The following is a 26,786-nucleotide window of genomic DNA, read 5'->3' as shown; positions in this document are numbered from 1 at the left end:
CTGTCTTGACCCTAATTCAGCGATTCGGGGCCAGGTAAAGATTTCTCACAGTTCTGTTACCCCCACCTTACTCCTCGCAGGTGGAACTCGGCACTGAGAAGGGATGGCAGTATTTCCAGCAAACAGCATTGCAAGACGAGGCCGGCAGTCTTCCATTGCAGGAAAAAAACCCTTCTTTTTTCCTGGTTCTTTGGAGACAGGGTTTCTCTATGTAGCCCTGACTGACCAGGAACTTGCTCTACTGTAGACCAGGCTGGCCTTGAACTCAGAAATCTGTCTGCCTCTGCTGTGATTAAAGGTGTGTGCCACCATTCAACTGGCAAAACTTCTAACTGGTATTAGAAAGCACTACTGCAGCCCGGGGGTGGTGGCGCATGCCTTTAATCCCAGCACTCGGGAGGCAGAAGCAGGCGGATCTCTGAGTTCGAGTCCAGCCTGGCCTAGAACTAGTTCCAGGACAGAAACCAAAAAAAAAAAAAAAAAAAAAGCTACGGAGAAACCCTGTCCCAAAAAATAATAATAATAATAAAAAAGCAAAAAGCACTACTGCTCTGATATGCCACGTGAGATCCAAACAGCTGACTGTCCTCCAACTAAGAACACTAGGGCATAACTTGGTGGCGGTCCCCCATCAAGGGGTCACTTAACCAAAGCATTTGTCTAGCATTCCCTAGTGACTGGCTGGGGTAGGGATGTAAAGTGATTTTTTTTTTGAGACAGGGTTTCTCTGTGGCTTTGGAGCCTGTCCTGGAACTAGCTCTGTAGACCAGGCTGGTCTCAAACTCAGAGACCCGCCTGCCTCTGCCTCCTGAGTGCTGGGATTAAAGGCGTGCGCCACCACCGCCCGGCGTAAAGTGATTTTTTAAAAAGATTATATGTAGTTAGCGTTCTGCCTGCATATATGCCCAAACACCAGAAGAGGGCACTAGATTTCATTATAAACGGTTGTGAGCTACCTTGTGGTTGTTTAGGATTGAACTCAGGACACTGAAAGAGCAGCCAGTACTATTTTAAACAATTTTTTATTTTTATTTTATGTGCATTTGGTGTTTTACCTGGATAAATGTCTGTGTGAGGTTATCAGATCTTGGGTGCTGGGAACTGAACCCAGGTCCTTTGGGTAAACAGCCAGTACTCTTAACCACAGAGCCATCTCTCCAGCCCGTTGTTATTTTTGAATCACATAGAGCCAGATTTTCACGAGGGGATCTTGAAGTTGTGGGTTTTGAGGTTTGGGTTGTTGGGGTGGTTCTGAGGACAGAACTCAGTGATTCAGGCACTCCTTAAGAATCACTCTACCACAGGGCAGTGGTGGTGCATGCCTTTAATCCCAGCACTTCCGGAGGACCCAGGCTTAAGTCCCAGCACCCATACGGCAGTTAACAATTGTGACTCCAGTACCACGGTACCGGATACTCTCACACAGACATGGATGCAGGAAAAACACCAAGGCAAAGTAAATAAATCATTTTCTGAAAAAAAAAAATCCAGTCATGTCCATCACATTGGTGGCCAGACTCCAACAACGCAGATTCAAAATGAAGGTGTCTCTCAGACATGCCTTCCTGTTCTGAGGTCCCTTGGGAGCATGGGGAGCTAGTTTCCTGGCCTTGTCTTTGGAGGCAGGATGACTCCAAACCAGCAGACCGACCTTACCAGGCACACACGGGAGGTGGGGGACCGGGTGGGAGTCAAACCTCCCTCTCTGGGTGCTGGCAATACCCACTCTTGGCAGCATAGGTCATGGGCACTGCTGCCCAAGAGCTGGGCAAAGCCTGGAGGACAAAGCAAAGTCTCCAGCCACTGGAATGGGTGTGGTGACCAAAACCTGTCATCTCAAAATTTGGGAGGTAGATGCACAATTAGGCCAACCTGGGCTACATAGAATCCTATCTCTGTCTCACACACAGATCAGTTTGGTTTTCGTTGTGTGGAGGGTAGAGGGTGGTTTGGTTTTTTGAAACAGAATCCTACTCTGTAGCCCTAGATGACCTTCAACTCAGAAATCTGCCTGTCTCTGGCTGAGATTAAAGTCTCTGTGCCACCACACCCGGCTGGTTTGGGGTTTTGTTTTGTGGTTTTGAGTCAGGGCCTCTCCACTCTAGCCCAAGCAGTTCCCCCTTTCAGGTTGCTTATCAGACATTCTGAATATCAGATATTTACCTGCGATTCCTAACAGGAGTTAAGAATTTTATGGTTGGGGTCACATGAGAAACTGTATTTAAGGGTCACAGCATTAGAAGGTTGAGAACAGTGGGAAGGTTGCCCTGGGAAGGCTCTGTCTTGTGTGATGTGAACCAGTCACCCTTGCTCTGCCCACAGATACCCAGTTTATGACCAGGCCAAATTTGTGGTCACTCAGATTTAACTGTAGGCTCCCGAGACCTGGAATGAGGACGGCAGCAGGCTCACTAGGCACATGTCTGTCCTACCTCAGGGTCCTGATTAGTATGCTGGTTAATGTCAACAACCAGAAATAGAGACCAGCATTATCCGGTTAGTTTTCAGAAGCCATTTCCCCAAGCTTGCTCTGAGGTCTAGGCTGTCATACTTAGCCACCCAGATCACTCTGAGTCAACACACAGACTCAGCTGACCAGTGTCAAGGCCAACACATGTGGTAATCACATATAAATAGAGTGGAGAAAACACTTCAAACAGCAATGTATCTGCTGGGCAGAAAGGTCCCGCCATGATCCCACCTCCAAAGTTCTTGGATGCTGCTAGCTCTACCTGGGTGGAGAGGGGTCCCGAACACATGGTTAGGTCACTCCCCCATTCCTGTCCATCACCTTTTCTTCAATGCTTTTTTGTTTTGTTTTTGAGACAGGCTCTCCCTGTTGGTTGTCTAGCCTGGCTTTGAACTTGAGACTCGATGTCAGGCTCCAAGGTGCTTTGTGCCTCTTGGACAGTATATTCTAAACCAGCCCGCAGCAGAGGTACCGGCATCAACTCCCAGCACTAGGTGGCTGCCAGACAGGATGGATGACGGTCTTCATTTTAAACAGCCTAAGTGACAGGGACTAGACCCCGTCTCAAAACATGAAAGCAAGAGCCCTACCCTGGTCCCTAGCATCTGTCTATACAGGCCTCACCCCAGGCTCATCCATCCCTCTTAAATACTTGTGATGCAGAAATGTCAACAGAACCATCAAAAGGGAGACGTGTACCTGAGTCCAGAGGACCCTCAAGGTGCTGGAATACAGAACTGCTAGGACTGAACTTGGCCAGCTAAGCTAAACGAGATATATATATATATATATATCCCCACTTCTTGTGTCCCCAGAAGAGTCATGAAGACTGGGCTACCCTCAAACTCATGGAGCTCCCCCAGCCTCCGTCCTAAGTGCTGGGACTAGAGGCACATGCCACCACACCTGCATCACTTCTTGGTTTGTTTTTTTTTTTTTGAGACAGGGTTTCTCTGTAGCTTTGGAGCCTGTCCTGGAACTAGCTCTGTAGACCAGGCTGGTCTCGAACCCACAGAGATCCGCCTGCCTCTGCCTCCCGAGTGCTGGGATTAAAGGCGTGCGCCACCACTGCCCGGCATTTCTCGGGTTCTTGAGACAAGTGTCCCACTGTAGATTATAGGCCAGCCCTATAATCCTCCTGCCTCAGACCCCCAAGTACTGGGATCACAAGTGTAAACCTCCACACTCAACTTGCTTTGTCATTTTTGTGTGTGTGTGTGGTGCCAAGAAACCAAACCTAAATCCGCCCATCTGCCAGACAAGTGCTCTACCACCGAGCACCACCCACGCCCTGATTTTAATGTATCGTCATGCCCCCACAGCACCACCCAGCCTCATTCCCGAGTCGGGGTGGAGGACACCCACTTCCAATCAAACCCTTAACAACAAAGCAGTTAAGGCCTATTAAATGAAGCCGGGGAGCACCGCCATCAGGATCTGCACGTTTATTTTGCTCAATGTACGACGGCTACACAGTGACTCACATTCATGAATATTCCATCACTGAGGAAAACTGCTAAGAATGGTCCGTGTGCGAAATAATTCCTTAGCGAAACACGGAGTTGGGGGGAAATCACTTGATTAGACCTTAAAGTAGTTCACTGCATACATGACGAGAAAGCACAGGCAATTGGAGAGCGTCCGCGGCGTTCTCCTGCACTGCAATAGTTAGAATTTCACCATGACAAACACCAGACATTAAGAGTAAGCTAACACTGGTGTTTCTTTAGTTCCCTCCCCCCGAAAAAACAAAATATAGAACTGCATGTCACTATAGCAACATCCAAAACAGATCAATTTGTTACAATCACTATTTGGTAAAGCAAACTTTACCCTGAAAGGAAAAAAAAAATTAAATTAAAAAAAAAGTTTAAAAACTTTTGAAGTCTTAGTTTTTTTGTCATAGGAATACATAACACCTACAGTATAAGTTAATAAATGTCAAGCTACCGCATAGAAATACAACGCCAGCATGCACAAATACTGTATCAATAGGACGGAGGAGCAACCGCGGCACTGCAGACAGCGTCATAGGCAGGTGCGCTTCTCAACAGTAACGGAGAGGAGAAGAAACCATCCAAGCTCAAACATCAGGTCCCGCTCTTCCCTCTTCAGTTCTACCCTCTCACATGATTTTTCTAGAATGCAGCCAGGGTCAAGGCTGACACTGAAAGAGAAACTAAGTTTTGCAATTCCAGTAGGTCATTTCCAAACACTACAGGCGGGACAAGGACATGCTCACTGCGGACAGAAACAGACTAGGTAAAGCCCCACTGACCCCTCTGTCCATGGCGGCTCTGGCGGCCAAGCTTCCTTCAGCCGTTCTTCCGTGGGCCTCGGTTAGTGGGTCCTTGCGCACTAACAAAGGAGGGGCCTCTGAGGAAAGGCATGCTAGGGCTGTGCAGAGGGACATCACCAGCATCCTGCTAGGGCACGCACTCCGTAAGTGGAAGCTTGGTTTTGGTATGAGAAAAGGTGGCTGCCAGGTCTTTGTCTGAACATGAGGAAACCAAGTCTGGGGTGCTGCCCATCCTGGGAATCCACGCGACCATGGATCCTCTAGAAGACAAACTGCACACTCTCCATGCAACAAGGCATGTTTTTGGGTAACTTATCCACAGTGAGAATGAGGGACCTAGGACTCTAAGGGAGACGGACCAAGTAGGACATAGCAGCATAGCTTCCGTCAATGTCACATGTACAGTGACCTCACGATTGAGAAGCCCATCTCCAGCATGTATGCTTTCATTCAAAAGGAAAACAGGAAAGCTCAGATCAGACAGGAGCTGAGCACTGCCCCCTGGTGAGCACTGCCCCCGGTGAGAGCCATCAGCTACCCTTCACCAAGCACTTGGAGAAGGAATACTGGGCCGTGGGAAGGGGACAAGGACAACTGACCTGGGGACCAGGCTCCCACCCTGGACAGGCTTGAGTGAAGCTGTCTCTTCCCAGTGGGTTTCCTGCTGGCTCAGCTGCTTGCACCTGACGCTCCTCTTTCTTGGTGACCACCCAGCCCTACACTCTAATCCAGTGGCCTCGAGACACCTGCACGCTGCCAGCACGAGGCGCGGGGGAGACTCAGTGCTGAGAAATTAGGACAGGCAGTGACTGAGGAAGGAGCCCCGGCTGCTGGAGAGCGGAATCTCTGAAAATACCAACATGAGAAACGACATACAGACCTGATTCTTCTCCATCTTCTCTGTGTGTGCTGCTTAACAATTTCTGTTTGTGATGGGTTTAACTTAAAAGAGTTTAACAAAAAAAAGAAAGAAAGGTATCCACGGCCAGTCACCTGCCAAGCACCCATTAACCACACCTAAGAGGAAGTTCTGATTCTCAGCATGAAAGAGCCGAGGAACCGTCAGACTAACCTGGATACAGTGGAATACGGATGCAAAGCTGAGCTGACAAAGAAAAACCCAGAACCAATGGCTTGATGTCGTGTATGGCTGTCATGTAGAAATACTGTAAACTAGAATTTAGTGTTAATACTGTTAACCTATCAGACTTCAGACTCGGGGCCAGGCCTGACCCGTCAGTAAAGCTTGTGTTTTCCACAATAAGCCTGTCCACTTGGGCAATTTAAACTATGCTTTCTCTGGTAGAGATCACCCTGGGGAAAGGGGAAACAAAACAAAACCAAACAAAAACCCAGCACAGCCACAACAGAGAGAAAACAGCCACAGAGCTGAAGAGGAGAGCGTATGGACGTAAGAATCCTTCCTGGAACCACAGAACACACTGAATGAGGGCCATCCGTCTCCGGTTTCTCTTCTCATCTTAAAACCCTACTGTCTAGCAATAAGTTAAACTAAAGGCAGACAGCTCCACTTGCACGAACCTGCACAACAGTCCGGGTGCCCGTGTGAGGCTGCTACTCCGATACCAGCACAGCAAGCCTGACTTTCCACTAGTGGTATTTTGGCAAAAATGTCAAAGAGGCGATCAAAGACAGGACAGTCGTGGGTTTCTCCCTGGGAAGGTCAGCCCTCCCTTTCCCCTCCCCCACCCGACCCCCAACTCATGGGAAAAAATAAAGACTGCAGTAGTAGCATCAGCGTGCGCTGCCAGTCCACCTGGGCCTTAATTGTTGCCTTCGCCGCCGTCGTCATCTTGCTGGTCGCTCGTCCAGAGCGTTAGGTTGTCTCGGAGCAGCTGCATGATCAGAGTGGAGTCCTTGTAGGAGTCCTCGTTCAGAGTGTCGAGCTCGGCGATGGCATCATCGAAGGCGGTCTTGGCCAGGTGGCACGCCTGCTCCGGGGCATTCTGGATCTCATAGTAGAAAACGGAGTAGTTAAGCGCCAGGCCCAGCCGGATGGGGTGGGTGGGCTGCATGTGCTCCTTGCTGATCTCGTGGGCTTCGCTGTAGGCCTTCTCAGACGACTCCACCACGGTCGCCCTTTTCTCCCCCGTGGCCACTTCAGCCAGGTAGCGGTAATAGTCCCCTTTCATCTTCAGGTAGAACACCTTGCTCTCATACTGGGTCTCGCTGCAATTCTTGATCAGGTAGTTGTCCAGCAGGCTCAGCACATCCTGGCACACGGCCTCCAGCTCCTTCTCGATCTTCTCCCGGTAGGCGCGGACCATCTCTATCTTTTTCTCATTGCCGTCCGCGGAGGTCTTCTGCTCGATGCTGCTGATGACCCTCCAGGAGGAGCGGCGAGCCCCCACCACGTTCTTGTAGGCCACTGACAGGAGGTTCCGCTCCTCGTTGGACAGCGGTTCATTCAGCTCTGTCACCTGGAAAAGAAAGAACCAAGCATCTTTAGGACACGAGATGATGATAACGGGAAAAGCATATCCTCCCACCAGCCCACCCGTAGCAGGTCCTTCAGCTGCCCAGAGAGCTAGCGGCAGAAAGACAAACTGCTCTGCTGGGCAGATGGGGAAGAGGTGACAGAAAGGGAGCAAGGCAGTGAATTCCACAACAGTGAGCAGAGTGTGCCCCCAGAGTGCCTGTCAGTCCAGGTCTTACACAAGCCAGATCCACCAAGTGCAAACGTCAAGAGATCTCGTGTGCCATGGCAATGCTAGCGTGAGACGGCCGTGCACGTCCTCAGCGAGTTTCCTCAGCCTGCCCTGTCCCCTTGAGCCCTAGGCCCTCTGGGAATGAATGAGTCACCCTCAAACTGACCTTTGAGGAAAAAAGAGGAACTTTTCCTACTCCTTCACTAACACCAAACAAATGACATATCACAGAAAGGAAGTCAACACTGGGCGACTGCGCCAGACAAGATGGCTCAAAGGGTAAAGTCGCCTACTGTCAAACCTCACAACTGGGATCTGACCCTGGGATCCAGTGGCGAGAACTGATTCTCCCAAGTTGTCCACGACCTTTACATGTCATACAAATGTGCTCCCCCAACACACATAAAAATAAATGGAATAAGGAATTTAAAAATGAGGCCAGGCAGTGGTGCCAACATGCCTTTAATTCCAGCACTCAGGAGGAAGAGGCAGGTGGATCTCAGTTAGAGACCAAACTGGTCTATAGAGTAAGTTCCAGGACAGCAAGGGCTACACAGAGAAACCCTGTCTCTAAAAAATGGGCTCGAGAGACGGCTCAGTGGTTAAGAACACTGGTTGCTCTTCTAGGACCGTGGATTCGATTCCTAGCACCTACATGAGAGCTCACAACCACAATATAACCACAAGACCGGGGATCTGATGCCCTCTTCTGACCCCTACGGGTACCAGGCACACATCACATATAGTGGTAGGCAAAATATCCCCACACATAGAATCTTTGAGTTTGAGGCCAGTCTGGTCTACATAGTAAGTTCAAAAGAGAACGGGACTAGCAACTTAAGACTCTGATCACATGGGACTGCAGCAGGCCGAGGAACTGGACTAACGGTCTCTAACGGGCTACACCACCTCTTGGGGCTGCTCCACTGGGGAAAACAAGAAGGGACAAGAGAGGCAGCCACTTGGTGCTGGAGATGGAACCCAGGGTGACAAGCACACCGCCATCCTGCCACTGCACCGCGCTGAGCCCAGTATGTGACACTAACCTCTGGCCTTCTTCATTTCAATACAGTCAAGAAGAGGAAAGAGCCAGGCTCTGGTTCTGCTAAGACTCAAAGAAGGAAGTCAAGCAAGAAGCACTTTCTGCTCTGAGTCTATTACTATTCCGTGCCAACTGCAGCCTGAAGGATACAGCCGGCCATCACCTCAGTCAGGTGTCTGCTGCTGTGAGAAACACAGGACCCAAACCAGTATTTCTTCTTAGAGCTCTCAGCTCACACTGGTTTTTTTCTTTTTTGGGGGGGGGGGGGGGGCGTCAGGCAGGAAGCTTGGAGGTAGAGACCATGGAGGCTTGTTCTCCATGACTTACTCAACTTTTACTTTCCAAGACCCCCCCCCTCCCGCCCAGGGGTGGCACCACCCACTATGGGCTGGACCTTCATCTATCACTATTCAAGAAAACACTCCACAGCTTTGCCCACAGATGACTCTAGCTTGTGTCAAGTTGACAAAAAAAAAAAAAAAAAAAAAAAAACAAAGCAGCCAGGGCACCTGGCCTTGACCTTTCAATTCCTCTCTTTAGCCTCTTAGGCTGGACTGCATGTGTGGCCAACTTGCCTCACTCCTACTCAGTTCTAAGGCCTATTAAGTCAGTACAAAACTCCCAAAGGAGGAGCTTGTTGAGTGACCTCCATTTTTCTGCTCTGTGTGGTCATCATTACATTTTAGGTGATGTTGGGGAGCAAGTCCAGGGCTCCTGGCATGCTAAGCCAGACCTCTATCCACATACTTATTATACATGTTCATGGCTATCCTCAGGCGTGTGAGACGAGGTCTCACTACAACACAGCCCTTAGCCTGGCCGTGGTGGCACTCCTGTCCTGTGATACCAGCACTTGGGAGGCAGAGGCAGGTGGAGTTTGAGGTTAGTATGGTCTACAGAGGGAGTTCCTGGGAAACCAGGGCTACATAGAGAAACCTTGTCTCAAAAAACAAAACAAAGAGAGAGACCTAACATAGCCCTGGCTGATCTCTAACTTATCCACCTGTCTCTAGCTCTAGCACCCATACAGACACACAGTGCTGAGGTGTGGGATGGCGCCTTTGAGAGACCTTGACTATTCTTCACTCAGCACCAGCACCCCACAGAGGCACCTCTGAGGTCTTCCTGGAGTCTCTTTGGCCTGACATTTTAGCTCTTTATATTTTTTCCATGAACCCCAACGGCAGCCTGTAAAAAACAAACTCCTAGGACAGACTGGGACCCAGGTCCCTGAGGCTCTCAGGCCACCAGCCCCTAGCCTGTTCTCTGGTCTTTGCGGAAACTAAAGCCCTGCTGCAGTGCAACCCAATCACTGTCTTGGATGCCAGGACAGCTCAAGTGCCTGCAGCCATAGAGATCCAGTTCTGGCCTTTGCCCTAAATCATGCTGTCCTTATTTCAAGAGCCTGGCGCTATTTAAAGCTCTGGTGACCTCATCAGCTCACTCCACTGGCTCTGCTCTTGCTGCAGGACTTCTGGCTGCAGAGTTCAGAAGCAGCAGTGGGCGATTATAGAGACAGAGTTTAAGACTCCTTGCCGCCAACTGCAACATGGAGATTGTGCAAGGCCAACAAAAACCTTTAGCTAGAGTAACTCAGCCACATCTGGAACAGTCTCCATGTTCCCTGCCAGTGAAAACTAAGTTAGAGGGAAACCTTAGGCTCTAAGACGTCTGCTCAAAGAAAAAAAAAAGGACCCAAGGGGCAGACCTGCAATCCGGGCCACTAAGGGGGCAATGTAAGGCCAGCTCAGGCTACAAATCAAATTCCAGAACGACCAGAGGTACACAGAGACCCTGTTGCAATTTCAAAACAAAAATGAAGATCAACTGAAGTCAGGAAGGGAGACGGTTCAGCATTTGAGAGCACTTCTATCCTCAGCGGACTCGGGTTTGGCTCCCAGATGCACACAACAGCCTATAACCTTCTTTAACTCCAGTCCGAAGCACTCCTAACCAGGCATGCTCACACGTATGTACAAACACAAGACACTTAACCATGCTATCTATGGTCCTCTTTTAAAACTTACTCAATTTTCACTGTGTACACCTGAGTGCAGGTGTCTTCGGAGGTCAGAAGTGGGCAGCAGGTCCTGTGGAGCTGAAGTTACAGGCGGCTGTGAGCTACCCCATGTGAGTGCTGGGAACCAAGCCTAATCCTCTGCAAGAGCAGCACACACTCTAACCACCAAGCTATCTCCAGGCCCCTAAACATTTCATTTATGTGTATGACTGTTCTGCTTCATGTATGTGGGTGCACCGTGTGTGTAGTGCCTAAAGGTGCCAGAAGAGGATACTGGAACTGGAGTTACAGATGCTGGTGAGCTGCTGTATGGGTGCTGAGAACTGAACCTGGATCGCCATCAAAAGCTCTGTGGGAATCAGAGGAACTTTGTAGAAGTTCATCCTTCCTTCCATCATTTGGGTTCCAGAGACTGAACTCAGATCCTTGGGCTGGAGGCGGGCACCTTACTAGGTGAGTCATATACTGGCCCCAAAGCCTTTTTGATTTGTTTTGTTTAAAGAGGGGGGGAAAATCTAGCAGTATTCAAAGAAGGCTCAACCACGATAGCCTATTCCATGACAAAGAGCCTGACACTAGGAGGGAAGGGTTAGCTCCACCACTAAATGGTCCCTCCGCCCCACCTCCATTCTGGCCACAAACCTGTGTAGCCTTGGCTGGACTGGAACTCACAAAGCTCTGCCTCCTGGGTGCTAGGATCAGGTGTCCTTCTTCATGTGCCCCTGTCTATTGTGTGAACACGATCAAAGGCTACCTTCTCCATAACTAGAAAGGGTAGAGAGTCCAAGTCCCCGTTCTTCAGAGCTTTGTGTTCTGCCTAAACACAACTGAGACAGTGGAGACGGACAAGAGTGCCAGCCTGGAATCAAAGACGCTGGGTTTAATCTGCAGCATTGTGTGTGTGTGTGTGTGTGTGTGTGTGTGTGTGTGTGTGTACGGGGGGAAACGCTTTCTGAACTCCTAACTCAAGTTCAAGTTTCTGTTAGTGACTGAAAATGGCAGAAATAAAAAACTGAGTAAAAAGGGTTGAGAATCTCTAATTCTCACCATGTCAAAAGTCTGTTCGAAAGGAGCCAGGTAGTAGTAGTGCCAACTGTTCTCCCCTCGAGTTCTTACAGCAGTACACAATCTTCCCTAAGATCAGCAACTATGGAGATCCTGGGGTAGCTACCTAATGGCTTTGACCTTAAAGCCCTGGAGTACCAGGTCATTCACACCGTACCTGGAACACAACACTGGGCCAGCTAAGAATAAGGCCGGCCATAGCGGCACATGCCTTTAATCCCAGCACCCAGGAAGCAGAGGCTGGAGCTCTCTGGGAATCTGAGGCTAGCCTGCTTCACCTAGTGAGACACACACTTTCTCTCCATAGACATGCATGGGCATCTACAGAATGTTCTAGAGTGTTCTGCTTAGTTATAGTGATGTGTGTATTATACAGATGGACCATACTTATTAAATAATAAACTAAAACTTGAGAAATGTTGTACCTTGGATAACTGAAGAGCCTTTAACTTGAAGAGCATCTGTGCAGAAGAGCTGAGAGACAGCTTCAGCACTATCTTTAGAAGGCCTCTCTGTAAGGTTGATCCATCTTTACAAACTATATGGTTTAGGTCGGCAGGTGCCCAGAAACACCTAAGGTACTAGTCTTTAGGACTCCCCTGGTGAGCACTAATCATCTGCCACCCGTCTGGCTGAAGTGTACCCCACGTGATGTCCCTGGAAGCCTATGCCTGGCCAACTTTTGCCGCACCGAATCTTAGCCATGAGCAAACTGGCCTTGAATAATTAATGAATGTAAGGGTAACCTTGGGGACCCCAAAGTAAGCTTATCCCAGAAATTTTGAGTCAGCACACCTCTTAAGATCTGATGAGCTAGCACTCAGCAGCCCAGGGGAGGAAGATCATGGGCTATGCAGTGAAACCCTGTCAAAAAGTATGACAAAGGGCTGGAGAGATGGCTCAGAGGTTAAGAGCATTGCCTGTTCTTCCAAAGGTCCTGAGTTCAATTCCCAGCAACCACATGGTGGCTCACAACCATCTGTAATGGGGTTTGGTGCCCTCTTCTGGCCTTCAGGCATACACACAGACAGAATATTGTATACATAATAAATAAATTAAAAAAAAGTATGACAAAATGCAGGGCGGTGGTGGCACACGCCTTTAATCCCAGCACTCGGGAGGCAGAGGCAGGCAGATCTCTGTGAGTTCGAGACCAGCCTGGTCTACAAGAGCTAGTTCCAAGACAGGCTCCAAAACCACAGAGAAATCCTGTCTCGAAAAAAAAAAAAAGTATGACAAAGGAACATGCCCTTAAAGGGACAGCACTTATCAAACAATGCACTGAGCCTCATGGGGCACCGGAGCCAGCCACACTGCCCGGTGCTGCGGTGAGGAACCAGGCTTATTCTCTGTGGATCAGGCTTTGTCCTTTCTTGTTGTCTGAGGCAAGATCTCACGTAGCCCAGGCTGCCCTCTGATCCTCCAAGCTCCACCTCCGGAGAGATAGTTGGTGTGGACCAGCAGGCTTAGCTCAGGAATGTTTGTGTCCTTAAGGTTACAAAACAGCCCCGGAAGCTGGAGGTTTTGCTAACAGCTATCACATGGGACAAAAGGGAAACATCCCAGAAAAAAAATCCTACAAGAATCATGAGACACTGAGAATACATTCAGACCCAAGATCAAGGTCTCAGAGGGGATAAAACTGAGCTAGAACCCAAGACTTTGTAACAGTCACTGAGTCCATAGGTCTTTTTACAACTAAACTCACTTTACAGATGTGACCATGAGTGAGAAAATGTCCTTCCCCAGTCCCAGAGCTCACACGTGTTCTGCACAGGAGCAAGGGATGATGTAGGTCCAGTCATATCAGAGAAAACGGCAGCTTCACTAACAAATACTAAGAATTCCTAAAGATCACCAGGTGGTGCTGTGCACACCTTTAACCCCAGCATTCGGGAGGCAGAGGCAGGAGGATCTCTGTGAGTTTGAGATTAGCCTGCTCTACAGAGCAAGTTCCAGGACATTCAGGACAACACAGAGAAACCCTGTTTCAGAAGACCACCCCACCAAAAATACCAGCATTAGCAGGTATGGTGGCATACTGCTATAATCCCAGTATTTGGAGGCTGAAGCAGGGGAATCACAAGTTCCAAACCATCCCAGGACTACATAAAAACCTGCCTCGAAGATTTTATTCTAACCAGAGAGATGGCTTGGCAGTTTAAACAGTCACGGTTAGTGCAGAGGACCTGAACTTGGTTCCCAGGGGACCTCGGACTCCTCTACGTAACTCCAGCTGGAGAGGCCCTAACTCCCTCTTCTGTCCTCCAAAGATTCCTGCATATACATGGTATACATTCAAACACACATTTTTAAAAGAATGAGTGCAGTTTGACATTTGGGTCTTGCAGAGATTGTGAGAGATTACAACTATGTGCCTGGTTCCACATTATAAAGTTCTCAAACTTTATAACCAGAAATGGGTTCCTACTCAACTGTCTTTTTTATTTTAGATTTATTTATTTATTATGTTTATAGTATTCTGTCTGCATGTATCCCTGCAGGCCAGAACAGAGTGTCAGATCTCATTACAGATGGTTGTGAGCCACCATGTGGTTGCTGGGAATTGTACACTGGACCCCTGGAAGAAGTCAGTGCTCTTAACACCTGAGCCATCTCTCCAGCCCTCAACTGGACTAAGTGCTGTTATTCCTAAAGATGATAAAGATAAAGCTGGGTGTGGTGATCCAGGCTGGCTTGTAATCTCAGCATTTGGGAGTCTGAAAGCAGGAGGTTCTTGTACTCAAGGGTAGCCCAGGCTATGTGAGACCCTGTCTCACAATAGGACCAGACATGGTAGCACAGATCTTTAATCTCAGCATACGGGAGACAAAAGCAGGCAGACCTCCATGAGTTTGAAGCTAGCCTGGTTTGCACAACAAGTTATAGGCAGCTGGGGCTACAGTGAGATCCTATCCCCCAAAATAATAATTTTGTAAAAATCAAAATAAATTTTTGACATCTGTGATGTACAGTTCAGTCGGTAGAGATATAGAAGGCTGCCTTCCCTAGCATATATGAAGCCTGTGTCCCTCTCCCCCAGTAAAACTGTGGTGGTAGCACTTGGTAGGGACAGGCAGATGAGAAAGTCAAGGTCATTCTCAACTACACAGTGACTCTGAAGATAGTTTGGGCTACACAGGACCCCATCTCATAAAAATGTATCTATAAATAAAGGCTCCATTACAGAGACTGACTTAAGAGCCAAAAGAACTCACATCAACTAGTTCTAAATCTTAAACACTCTCCACTAAAAACTAGCTCTTCTCATCAGGCAGTGAGGGTGCAGGCCTTTGAATCTTCACTCGGGAGGCAGAGACAAGAGGATATCTGAGTTCAAGGCCAGCCTGGTCTACAAAGTGAGTTCTAGGAGAGCCAGGTTACAGAAAAACCCTATCTCAAAGCGGGGTAGAGAAAGAAGAACTGCCATTCACAAACAAGGGTGACCCAGACCAGGAAATTCAGCACTAGGGAGACGGAGGGGGAGGGTCGCCACAAATTCTAGGCCAGTCTGGAATGAGGCAGAGGCAGACAGATAGATCTCTGTGGGTTCAAGGCTATCCTGATCTACACATTGAGTTTCAGGGGCGGTCTGAGGTACATAAAGAAACTGTCTCAGAAAAAAAGGGGAGTAGGAGCACAGCACTTGCGAGATGGCTAAGCAAGCAGGGAGAAGCACTTGCTGCTACCGGAGTCCCAGCACCCAGGTCAAGTAGCTCAGGTCTGCCCACTCCAGCTGCAAGGGCTCCAATGCCTCTGGCCTCTCAGGGCACGTATCTCCATTTAGACACACAATTTCAAATAATGAATCTTAAATTATAAAACCACTCTCCAAAGCATCTGCCTTCTGTGTCCTTGTTGATATGTGTAATCGCGGCCAGGACCAACTCTGCAGGTTTCTTTGAACCTACTACACCTTACAGAGTAAGCAAAACTAGCTGGCCAGGAGGTTCTAGAGAGCCCCTGCCCCCGCCTCCCTAGTGCTCGGATTAAAGACATGTGCCACCCTTCGTGTCTTTCTATGAGTGCTAGAACTGCAAACTCAGATTCTCTCCTGGGGCAGGAACTCCCCAGCCCCATGCATGTTCCTCCTGCGAGGGGGCCGCAGGGCCGCGGGCACCACTGCACCTCTACCAATGGTCAGGATGAAGACCTACTTTAGACCACACACCTGCTACACGACAACCCGATCCTATCTCCAGGCAGCTCTGGTCTTAGCTGCAGGCCTCCGAAAGGCCATTTTCACTAGTGCCCCACTCGTCCTCACCCTGCACCCCAAGCCCTCCTGTGACTCGCCCTGATTCAGTGTCCTGACAGGCAGTTCTCAAATGCACGGGATCAATCCAACCCAGTGTTCGTGAAAAGGGCCCTGAACCCACCACCCACTACAGTTCAGCTCCCAAAACGTGGGTCTTCTCCTTCTACTTTGTTTGAAATGAGGTCCCTTCATTTCTGTCTGCAGCGTACACCAGCCTGTGAATGTTGATTCATCCCACCTGGACTAAAGTAACACGGAGGTTACAATGGGCACTACCACACCAGGCTTTGGGTGGGCCTAGGAATTCCGAATTTGAGCCTCTCAACACTGAACCATCTCCCCTGTCCATCCTTTGTTTTCTAAAGACCCAGACTCACTCACTAGGTTATCCAGGCTGGCCTCAACCAGAGCTCAAGCAATTCTTTTGCACTGGCCTCCCAAAGAGCTGGACTATGGTGCACGCCACCACAGCTGGCTAAGGTTCCGCCTTCCCCCAGATCTGTCTCTGGTGAGGCTTCCGTTTAGTTGTCTAACTTCATCTCTTCCCTCCGGACAAAATCTCCAAGACTGACGGTGAAAACTACAGCACTTACCTTCTCCTTGGTTAGATGACATTTAAGCATACTGAAAGATGGGGTCAATGATAGTTAATAAAACAATCTTGAAATTCCCCAAACAAAACAGCCCTAAACTAGACAGCAGTTACAAGGTCAAGGGGCTAAATAAATAAATGCGAAGAATCTCACATGCACTGCAATGGAATACACACCAATATTAACACATGCATCAACTAAACCAATTGAGAATATCTGTAATCCCAACACTTGGGAGACTGGGAAACAAAGATGACATTTATGGCCAGTCTTGGCTACCTAGAGAGACCCTGTTGGAGAAAAACATAAGCCTATTGTGTCAAAAGCCTGAAATCCCAGCACACAAGATGCAGAGGCAGAACAGAAAGTCAAGGTCAACCTGGACTCTTCAGGGAGTTCCACCCAAAGCTACAGAGGAGAAAAACACGAACTGGCGTGCACACACACGCTAGGCAGGCAAAAGTGCCAAGCTAAAAGCAAAATGGACTTAAAACATGCAGTTGCCAAGAAATCAACTGGGTGTTTACTAGCCTACCAGAGTTAAAAGAACTGCCCCTTAGGCTTCGAAGCAGCACCAAGCAGGCACAATGGTGCATACTTTTAATCCTAGTTCTCAGGAGGCTGAAACAGGTCAGTCTCCAAGTTCAAGGAGATCCTGGTCTACATAGCGAGTTTCAGGGCAGCCAAAGCTACACAGTGAAACCCTATCTCAAAAAGAGAAAAGAGCCAGGCAGTGGTGCTGCCTGCCTGTCTTTAATCCCAGCACTCGGGTGGCAAAGACAAGTGGATCTCTGTGAGGTAGAGGCCAGCCTGGTCTACGGAGCGAGTTCCAAAGCTACAGGAAAAAAAAAAACCATCTCGAAAAACCAAAAACAAACAAACAAACAAAAAAACACGGGGGGGGGGTGAGAAAGCAAGCAAGCAGAGAGCAGCATGGACAAGGCACAGAAAAGCCCACTCTACTGAGCAGAGTTCACCTACCAACCAGCTCAGCAGTCAGCATCACTCTCTCCACCCACTCCCAACCCACCCAAGATTCCAGGTCCCTCGTGGGAGCAGGAGCTGACGGTAAGCATCTCTTTAACACCAAGGGGGAAAGGAAATTACCTACCATCAGCAGAAAAAAAACCACTACACTCTGAGGCTGCTAACTGTGAATTTAAAGATACTGCTGGTAATTTGAGCATCTGTGGCAAATAAGGGGTAATTTTAAGTAGTCAAAAAGCCATTTTCTGAAATGGTAAATAATCCCAAAGGGGGCCAAGAGAGCAGCAAAGTATTTAGACACAGACTGCCAATATGTTGCAAAGTGGAACACTGATGTGTGTGTGTGTAGGGGTTTGCTTATCGTACCACTGTTCCAACCCCAAGAAGTAACAAACACTGTGAGCTGCCCAACACGGGTGATGGGTGTTGAGTGTTCCCAAAGAGCCACAAATACTCTAACCACTGAGCTGCACAACATCCAACTGCAGTTTTAGTTTTAGCCCAGAACTAAAACGGCTGAAGCAGAAAGATCAAGTTCCAGGACAACTTAGGCTACACAGTAGAATCTTGTCAGTAAGGGAAAAAGGTATTCGGGCTAGTGAGACGGCTCATCAGGTAAAGGTGTCTGTCACTAAATCTGACAACACCAGTTTGTTCTCTGGAATCTCCATGGTGTAAGGAGACAGCCACCTCCCACGCTAGTCTCAGACCTAAATACACTCTCAATATAAGCACAATGTGATAAAAATTATTTGTAAAATGTAACATTCCTCCTTTGCTTTATGTATATGGTGTTTTGCCTGCATGCATGTCTGTGTCCCATGTGTATACAATGCCCAGATGTCAGCAGAGTCAAGCCCTCTGGAACTGGAGCTACAGATGCCTGTGAGCCATAGGGGTGCTGGGAATCAAACCCAGGTCCTCTGCAAGAGGGACAAGTGTTAACTGCTGAGCTATTTCTCCTAACCTCAAAAAAGAAAAAACAAAACAAAAAACAAAACCCCACAGGTTCAGGGGCTGGAGAGATGGCTCAGTAGTTTGGAGCTAGCCTCAGCAACACAGGGAAATCTAGTCTAGGGGAGTAGCAGGTAAACATCTGAGTTCAACTGCTAACAAAAAAACCCAACAAAACAAAAAAAAAACCCACAGCTTGGCCTCCCACACCTTCAAAGTACAAACACCACAGGGCATCTCGCAGATCCCGAGTACCACATCACATCAGCTTTCAGTAAGCTGAGGATACCAAAATGATTTCCACAGCATCCAAAGCAATGTTCTATAGCCTGGGCTGAGGATGTGGCTGAGTTCAGAGGGCCCTCTTAACATACAGAAGAATGATCCCATTCCCAGCACTGTATAAAACATGATTGTACACTCCTAAAATCCCAGAACTTGGGAGGTGGAGGAATGAGAAAACATAAATTCAGGGATTAGCCTTGGCTACACAGGTCAGCTTTGGTTTGATCATGATACCATCTCAAAAAATGCCAGTAGGGGGCTGGAGAGATGGCTCAGAGGTTAAGAGCATTGCCTGCTCTTCCAAAGGTCCTGAGTTCAATTCCTAGCAACCACATGGTGGCTGACAACCATCTGTAATGAGGTCTGGTGCCCTCTTCAGGCCTGCACACAGATAGAATATTGTATACATAATAAATAAATAAATATTTAAAAAAATGCCAGTGATGGAGCTGGAAAGATGGCTCAGAAGTTTAAGAGCTCTGGGGGCTTTTGCATAAGTTCCTAGCATCCACATCAAATGGCTCGCAACCACCTGGAACTCCAGTTCTAGGATATCCAACGCCCTCTTCTGGTCCCTAAAGGCATGTGTAAGCATGCGTTGCATATTATATACATTCCAGAATGAACATACACACACTAAAGTAAACCTAAAAAAAAAAAAGCCAATGCAAAAGCCTCTATCTAAAAAGATCCCGAGCCTGTCTTGGTACCTGTACCTGTAACCCCAGTAGTAGGGTGGTGGAAGCAGGAGGATCAGATGTTCAAGGTCAGGTTACACGGTGAGTACAATGCTAGTCTGGCTTTTCTTTTTCCATATGCGAGAACACTTTTGAAAATGGAAAAACGACAACTTTTTCCTTTTTACCATTTCACAAAGCTAATGCTCAGGGCACATCGGAGGCATTCCAATCAGGTGAAATGCTGGTGGTAATTTGCTTACCTCCAATAGCCCCTTGCAAGAGTTAGACATGGTTTATTTCTGTAATCCCACCACCCAGTTAGGCTACAAAGTTTCAGGCCAGTGATTGCTACTCAACAAGTGTCTGCCTCAGTGAAACAGCTACTGCCTCGTCTAAAGCTCCCTCACAAACCAATTAGAAAAGAAAGGCATGGTGACACACCAGTGGCACACCACTCCGGAGGCAGAGGCAGGCAAACAGGTCTCTGTGAGGTCGAGGATACCCTGGTCTACAGTCTTGGACTAGAGACCCTGATTTCAAAAGAATAAAGGGGGGGGGGGGCGCTGATGGCACAAGTCATAACCCCAGTTCAACCATAATTTCAAGGCCTACTGATAATAGAGTTCAAGACAAGCCTGGGCAACTTAGAACTGTCTCAAAAAATAAGAGTGTTGAGCATGTATGTATCTATCTCAGCTAAAGCGTGTGCTTGGCATGCAGAGGACCTGGGTTCAATCTCCAGCCCTGCAAATAAGAGAAGCTTAGAGTCTACATGCAAGTAACATGAAAATAATGTTTAAAGGCTACATGTGTGTTACTTTTGTAAAATTACAGAGCCCACTGAGTGCAAGGACACAGGCCTGCCAGGGCAGCACTCCATGTCTGAGGATACTAAATTCAAGGCCAGTTTCTACTATAGTAAACCTTAAAACAGCATAGGCTGCCTGCCTGAGACCTGTCTCCAGGGTGCTGGTTAAGAGTACTCGGGCTTTTTTTGTTTGTTTTTTTAAGACAGGGTTTCTCTGTGGCTTTAGAGCCTGCCTTGGACCTTGCTTTGTAGACCAGGCTGGCCTTGAACTCACAGGGATCCACCTGCCTCTGCCTCCCACGTACTGGGATTAAAGGTGTGTGCCACCACCACCTAACTGGAGAGCTTGGGCTTTTAACTCCAGATTCAGAAGGAGCCAATGGGGTGTGGGCACCTACACTCACATGCACATACCCACATACAGACACATACATATAAATAACTAAAATAAAAACCAATCTTTTTTAGAGCCAACCAGATGATAGCTTCATAATCAAAATGATACCTGATACCTAAAATGAAACCTGAGAGCAGAAAAATTACTAAAGGCCACACAGTAGCTGTATGCAGCTTACAGTTTTTAAATGGTGGGAAAGATGGCTTGGAAGGTAGAAGAAAGATTAGGAATTCAAGACAGTCAGTCACCTACAAAGCAAGTTTGGAGCCAGCCTGGGCTACACGAGACCTGCCTCAGAACTAACCAAAAATTAAAAGGGCCAGGAAGATGCTTGGTTGTGAAAGAGCAATGGCTGGCTGTTCTTGAATAGGACCTAGGTCAGTTCTCAGCACTTACAAGGTAGCCCAAAGCTATAAGTAACTCCAGTTCCAAGTAATCCGACGCCCTCTTCTGACCGTCAAAGGCACTGATTGCATGCACCTGGTGCACTTACATGGAGGCAAAGCCCTCCAACACATAAATCCTTTGCTTTTTTCTTCCATGTTTCTCATGGACCTGGCAGAAATACAGATAAAGGGCTATGGCTGGTGGAACTGCAGGTGAGTGAGAAAGGAGCATGCGCCCCTGAGCCTGGCAAGCCACAGAACATGCTGGGAACCAAGATACATTCAATATCTCCCAGGGCAGAGCGCAGGCTTCTATAGCTCACCAGGCTCAGTCACTGCCTGGGGAGTGCTCACGTGGGACCTACTACCACACAGCAGGGAAGCCATTCACAAGAGTCAGTCTTGGGCTTGTGAGAACACCAGCCTGTTTCCACAATCTCCCAAGGCTTAACAGTAGGCTCAGATTTCAGATGAATTACTCTTGTTTGTTTAGGTGAACGTCATATGGTTTTTAAGTCCTGTGACTCTTTACATGAAAATACAAACCTAGTTAAAAGCTAGGTCCCTTCCTCTGCTTTAGGAAACAGTCGAGATGTCTGATAATAAAGACCAAGGGACAACCAACTAATTACCAATGGCTGGGGGTGGCAGTGGGTACCGTCCAGAGCTGGTAATCATTTCAGTCCAGCAAGCTGGGTTTATAATCCAGGCCAGTATCTCTTCTTAAACAGACGGCTTCGTCTTTCTCCTCTTTGGGAGGTTCTCCTGCCTCCACTTTCCAAGACATACCCAGCTTCCATTTTTGGACTAAATAAGGGCAATGGTTGCTTAACTATGTAGGAAATATTAAATATCATTAAATTGTACTATTAAATTTTGTTATTGGACTGAGTGAGATTAAGATGTTGTGACTTTTATAAAAAAAAAAAAAACACATACATATCAGTTGGGTGTGGTGTCTCAGTCCTGTAATTCCAGCACTTGGGAGACAAAGGGGCTAAACAGCTGGAACTGAGTTCAAAGCCCATCTGGTCTTCATAGTGAGAACCTAACTCAAAAAAAAGGGGGGGGGACAAAAAAAAACAACATTCTCTTCCTTTTTTCAAGACAGGGTCTTTGTGTATCCCTGGCTGTCCTAGAACTCTCTATAGACCAGTCTGGCTTCAAACTCAAGAAATCCACCTGCCTCTGCCTCCAGAGTGCTGGGATTAAAGGCGTGCGTCACCACTGCCCAGCCCTTCTTCTCAACAATAGATAAGTATTCTTCATAAATGACAGTCCCTCAAGTATTAAGACTCGGGATCCAGCTGCTAGGCTCTACCTTTAAAAGAATATAATGACAACAGATATTCAAATACATCTTTTAAAGAATTCAGGAAGCACACAAGGGCTTTTTGTATTTTGTTTTTTCGATTATTTGGGAGAATAACGTACTTCGGGGCGCTCAGCAGGTAAAGATGCTTGCTGCCAAGCCTCACGAGCTGAGTTCAATCCCCCAGACCTACGTGGTGGAAAGAGAACCAACTCCTGCAAGCTGGCCCTCTGGCTGGTAATAGAATTTAATCTTAATCTTGGTGTTGTGAAGGATCACGTGAGAAGCAAAGTTATATGCTCTCTCCACTCTAAGGAGAACAGCTGGCAGAGAGCCACCTCGGAGGAAGCTGCGAAGGCATCATTACTCCATTAGGGATAATAGCTATTGATCTGGATCCTGGAAGAACTAGCAGAGAGGAAGAATTCTAAAATCCATTGATTCCACCAGATCTGTTTATGTAACTATGGCCGCCTTCAGCCACTGTGACTTCCCAGCTGAGAGTTCCTAACCCAGGAACTCCAAGGAATTGAGTAGTCCAGAACCTCCTGTCCCCCATGATGCAAGTACTTAACTTCTCAAGAGGCTACTGAAAGCCAAAGACAGGGTAGCCCAGTGGTCTCCCCCTCGTCCAAAAGAATGTGTTCCAAGATCCAGAGGACACCTGAAATTGCAGCTAATTCCAAATACTGCATCTCTCACACATACCTGTGAATTTAATCTTTTAGACAGGCAGAGTAAAGAGTAATAACTGATAATAAAACAGAACAATTATAACAGGCTGGAACAGAAATTGAAGACTTTATTACACTGTAATAATTTTGGCCTATGAGTAGTCAAAGGCAAATGAGAAGACAGCAACTGAAAATGTGGCTAGGGGGACAGTGAGTGACACTACCTAACAAGCTGGAACCCTGTAGGTACTCGGCTCAACTGCAAGATTACACGTTTATCTTAAATGATCTAACTCTCCTTTCCCAGTTCAGAATACTGCCCCATAACTATTCCTATCTTAGTCACCTACACACACGGCTATGCATGGATTCCAAACATGGCTTTCCCAGAATAATCTCCCTAGATGCAACTAAACCTTAATTTCTTTCACCATGGAAAGTTAAAAGCTTACAGGAGAGCTCAACTGGGGCAGGAAGACTAAAAATCTCCCAAATGACGACTGTTCCATCTTTCCGGTGGCGGGGGCTGAACCCAGAGAGTCACACATGAGACACGGTGGGTGAGCTAGCACCACACTGGGAACCAGCTCTGCTCCTGTTTCAAATAAGCACTGTGTGGAAACCGGGGGTGAGAGCAGGCTGATGTGGTTTGGAAAAGCGTTTTTACGAGACCTTTATTTTACAAATCAATTCTCCCTTTCACATACGGTAAGCTTGAGCAGACACAAGCGTGGAGCAGAGCACAACCTCCCCACATTTAGAAGGGAAACACTGTGCTTCGGGTGCTCATTCCCTAACAGTCACTGCAGAGGGTCAGCCATCAGCTTTCCGCCTTTTATGAAAGCCTGCCTCATTGAGATAACCCCAAATGCACACCCCACCTCTGCACTACGACCACAGGGGCATTTCTTATTTAGAAATTCCCTCACTTCTTCACTGCTGGGTTTTTTAAATAAGTGAGATGAATACTTAAAAATATATCAAAGTATCCTATAGTGCTTTGTGAGGGACGTTTACGGTGAATGGGCTTGTCTCCAGAAGTCACTGCCCTTGTGCGTGTCTACAGGGAAATAATTTTTTTTTTATTTTGGAGACCAAGGCCTATCTGGTAGAAGATGGCGTGTTCGATGCCACCTGGCTTGTCGGCTCTTTCTGCATCACCTTGGACAAATGCCATCTGAAAACTCCCTACCAGCCCTTAGGTGCATTGCAGCCTCTGTGTCATTGTGTGTGACATCACTGGGTTGCTATGGATATAGGTGCGAGGTCACTCGCTCTCCTGTGGAACTAGAAATAGGGGAGAATTAGAGTCTAAATATCACAATCTGAAGACATTTCCAACATTAGTGACCTACTCAAGTCCAGCTTGTATCCTTTAGTCGCTAAAGCCTTATAAAAAGGCAACTGGAACACACTAATACAACAGTATTTCTGATTTTAAAGTCAATTTTTCAGGAGATGACAAAAAAAATTGTAGCTCATTGAATTGGGGAAAGATAAGAACCTGGCATTTGAAAAAAAACTGAAAAAATTAGCTAAAAAAAAAATAATACCATCTCTCTCTTCTTTTCCTTGAAAGGTTGAACATGCAAGGCACACTCTGGCATCCACTTCACACCAAGAGCTGCATTTAAAACCTTTGTTACATAAGGCAGGAAGTTAAATATTAAGGGAGTGGGAAACCCAATTATTCATTTTTCTACTTAATTTTGCAATATGCAGTACTGCTCCCTCCTCTGCTGGCAAACTGGACCCCAACTCATTAATAAATGACTGTTACTGACAAAATGATGCAAATAGGAAGGATTTTGCATCTAAGACAAAAATGCGACAACTGGAGATGGAGACCAGTATTCTCTTTAGTATAAGGATGCATTAGGTCAGAGGGAAAAAGCCTCAGATACATTTAACTTAAAAATTTTTTTAAAAGACTTTTTCCCCTTTAAAATAACTCCTCCCAGCCTCCACCCAGTCTAGGCTCTCTGCAATATGACAAATGCAGAATCTTCTGGAATGACTTGATACTGCCTCCCACCAGCGCTTTGTTTGCAATATCAGATCAGACAGAATATTTTTTTTACACTTATGGGAATTTCGGGAGACTGGTGCCTACATTCAAAAGAGAAACTGCATATGTTACAAATTGAATCAGTTAACATTCAAAGGCATATTTTAACCCTTTTCAATGAAAAAAATGAAAAATGAAGATGGCATATTGAGGGCCATGAACGGAAATGCCAGCGACACACTTATCCCTCCCTCCGTAAAAACCAGAGGACTTGCTTTGGGGAATGGGTAAAGGGAAACCTTTTGTTAAGAAAACGTGAGCAAGGTGGTTTCGATTTTACAGCATTAAGCTCGGGTTTTGGGGGGGAGGGAATCTACATTTTTTTTTCTTCCCGAAATGTTCTTTAAAGGTTGTGTCGGTGGGGAAGATGACGGGGTGGGGGGTGTTGGGAGTGGGGAGGTGGAAAACTGGGAGACCTGCTGAGTGAATGGGAAAGGCGCCGCCCAGACACCAGGGAGAGAAAAGAGGAACCGCATCCATGCGGTCCCCCCGCCCCCACGCCTGAGCTGGGAGGAGGGGAAGTGGGGCACAAAGGATGCGCACGGCCCCCAACTCAGATCCCTGGACATTCAGGGTCACATAGAGACCACCCCCCACCCTCGAGCAGAGACCAGCCACACAAGACCCCGCCCCAGCCCCGAGCTCGGAGAGGCTGGGAAAGAGGCCGCGTCACCACTCGGGTGCCGGAGTCGCTTATTAGGACCCGTCCCTAAATCCCTCCAAAGAGTGAGATGGAGAGGTGACCCCACAGTCACGACAAGGCGACTTGCCCCTGGGCATGCCTTCCACGCCGAGGATCGTGGTGTCGGGAGCGCTAGGGCGAGGCAGGGGGGAGGGGAGGAGACACTCACGTTCTTCATGGCCGCGGCCATATCGTCGTAGCGCTCCGCCTGCTCGGCCAGCCGGGCTTTCTGCACCAGTTGCTCGCGGTCCACCATCTTCGCTGGGCTGAAGCGGGTCGGCTGGAAAGAAGAAAATCGAAGACCGCCTTGAAGGGCTTTAGGGAAAGAGAGAGGCGGCTTGGAGCTCGTGTGTCGGAGGGCCGACCCACGAAGCAAGCTGCTCAGGCGAGGACTCGCAGGAGGCGGCACGAGATGCGACCGCGGGACCCGGCGCAAGGAGGCTGCGGCTCCAATGCGTGCCGCGGGCGGACAACCCCCTGCGGTCCCGCCCACACGAGTGACGTAAAAGTCACCTCCCACTCGCGCATGCGCGCGCCCCGCCCGGCCCCGCCCGACCCTTCCTTTACTGGGTTTCTCCCCTATTGGAACACTCCCTGTGATTCCTAGCGGTTTTCTCAGCGTCTCCCCAATTTTCCACTGATCTCTACTGTACCCCTTTCTTCACCCCAATCCTTCGCCTCAGTTTCCTCAAGTCGTTCCTCGCCCTCTGAGCGCCCCCACAGTTCGCCTAGCTTCTGGCGCGTGGACTCTTGGGAGTAGTAGTTCGACCCGCAGCGAACTGACCGGCAGAGGAGACTAAGGACAAAGGGGCGGTGGAGACTACATCTCCCAGTGGGCATAGCGCAGTCAGAGGCCGACCGGGTGGGGGTAGGGTCTAAGCCCGCAGCCGCTGGGGACCCCTGGCGGGGATGCAGCCTGCACTAGTCCAAACGAGTGCTGATTCACGGCCCCGCACCATGGCTTCTGGGCAGCTGAGAGGAGAGAAGGCCACAGCCTCACTTGTGAACTCTGTGAAACAGATCGTGGCCGGAAGATCAAGGAAGAACACAGGTATAGAGTAGGCAAGATAGGGGCAGACACGGTAAATCCAAATTGCCCGATCAGCATCATTGAAAGGGTGAGCCTGCCCGAGAGAT

At 48.1% G+C, this 26,786-nt stretch overlaps 1 protein-coding gene across 1 annotated transcript; it reads right to left on the bottom strand.

Moving 5' to 3' along the window:
• Nucleotides 1–3,900: 3,900 nt before the first annotated feature.
• Nucleotides 3,901–26,386, bottom strand: Ywhag (tyrosine 3-monooxygenase/tryptophan 5-monooxygenase activation protein gamma). The gene is made up of 2 exons (XM_075976740.1): nucleotides 25,819–26,386; nucleotides 3,901–7,210 (listed from the first exon to the last, which is right to left on the bottom strand). Exons 1-2 carry the CDS (start codon nucleotides 25,903–25,905, stop codon nucleotides 6,554–6,556), a joined length of 744 nt encoding a protein of 247 aa, XP_075832855.1. The 5' UTR covers nucleotides 25,906–26,386; the 3' UTR covers nucleotides 3,901–6,553.
• Nucleotides 26,387–26,786: the final 400 nt, after the last annotated feature.

This window comes from Microtus pennsylvanicus, chromosome 1 (genome assembly GCF_037038515.1).
Source record: "Microtus pennsylvanicus isolate mMicPen1 chromosome 1, mMicPen1.hap1, whole genome shotgun sequence".
Classification (NCBI taxonomy): Eukaryota; Metazoa; Chordata; class Mammalia; order Rodentia; family Cricetidae; genus Microtus; species Microtus pennsylvanicus.
Note: the sequence above shows the minus strand (reverse complement) of the source record. Positions and strands in the feature narration are given on the sequence as shown.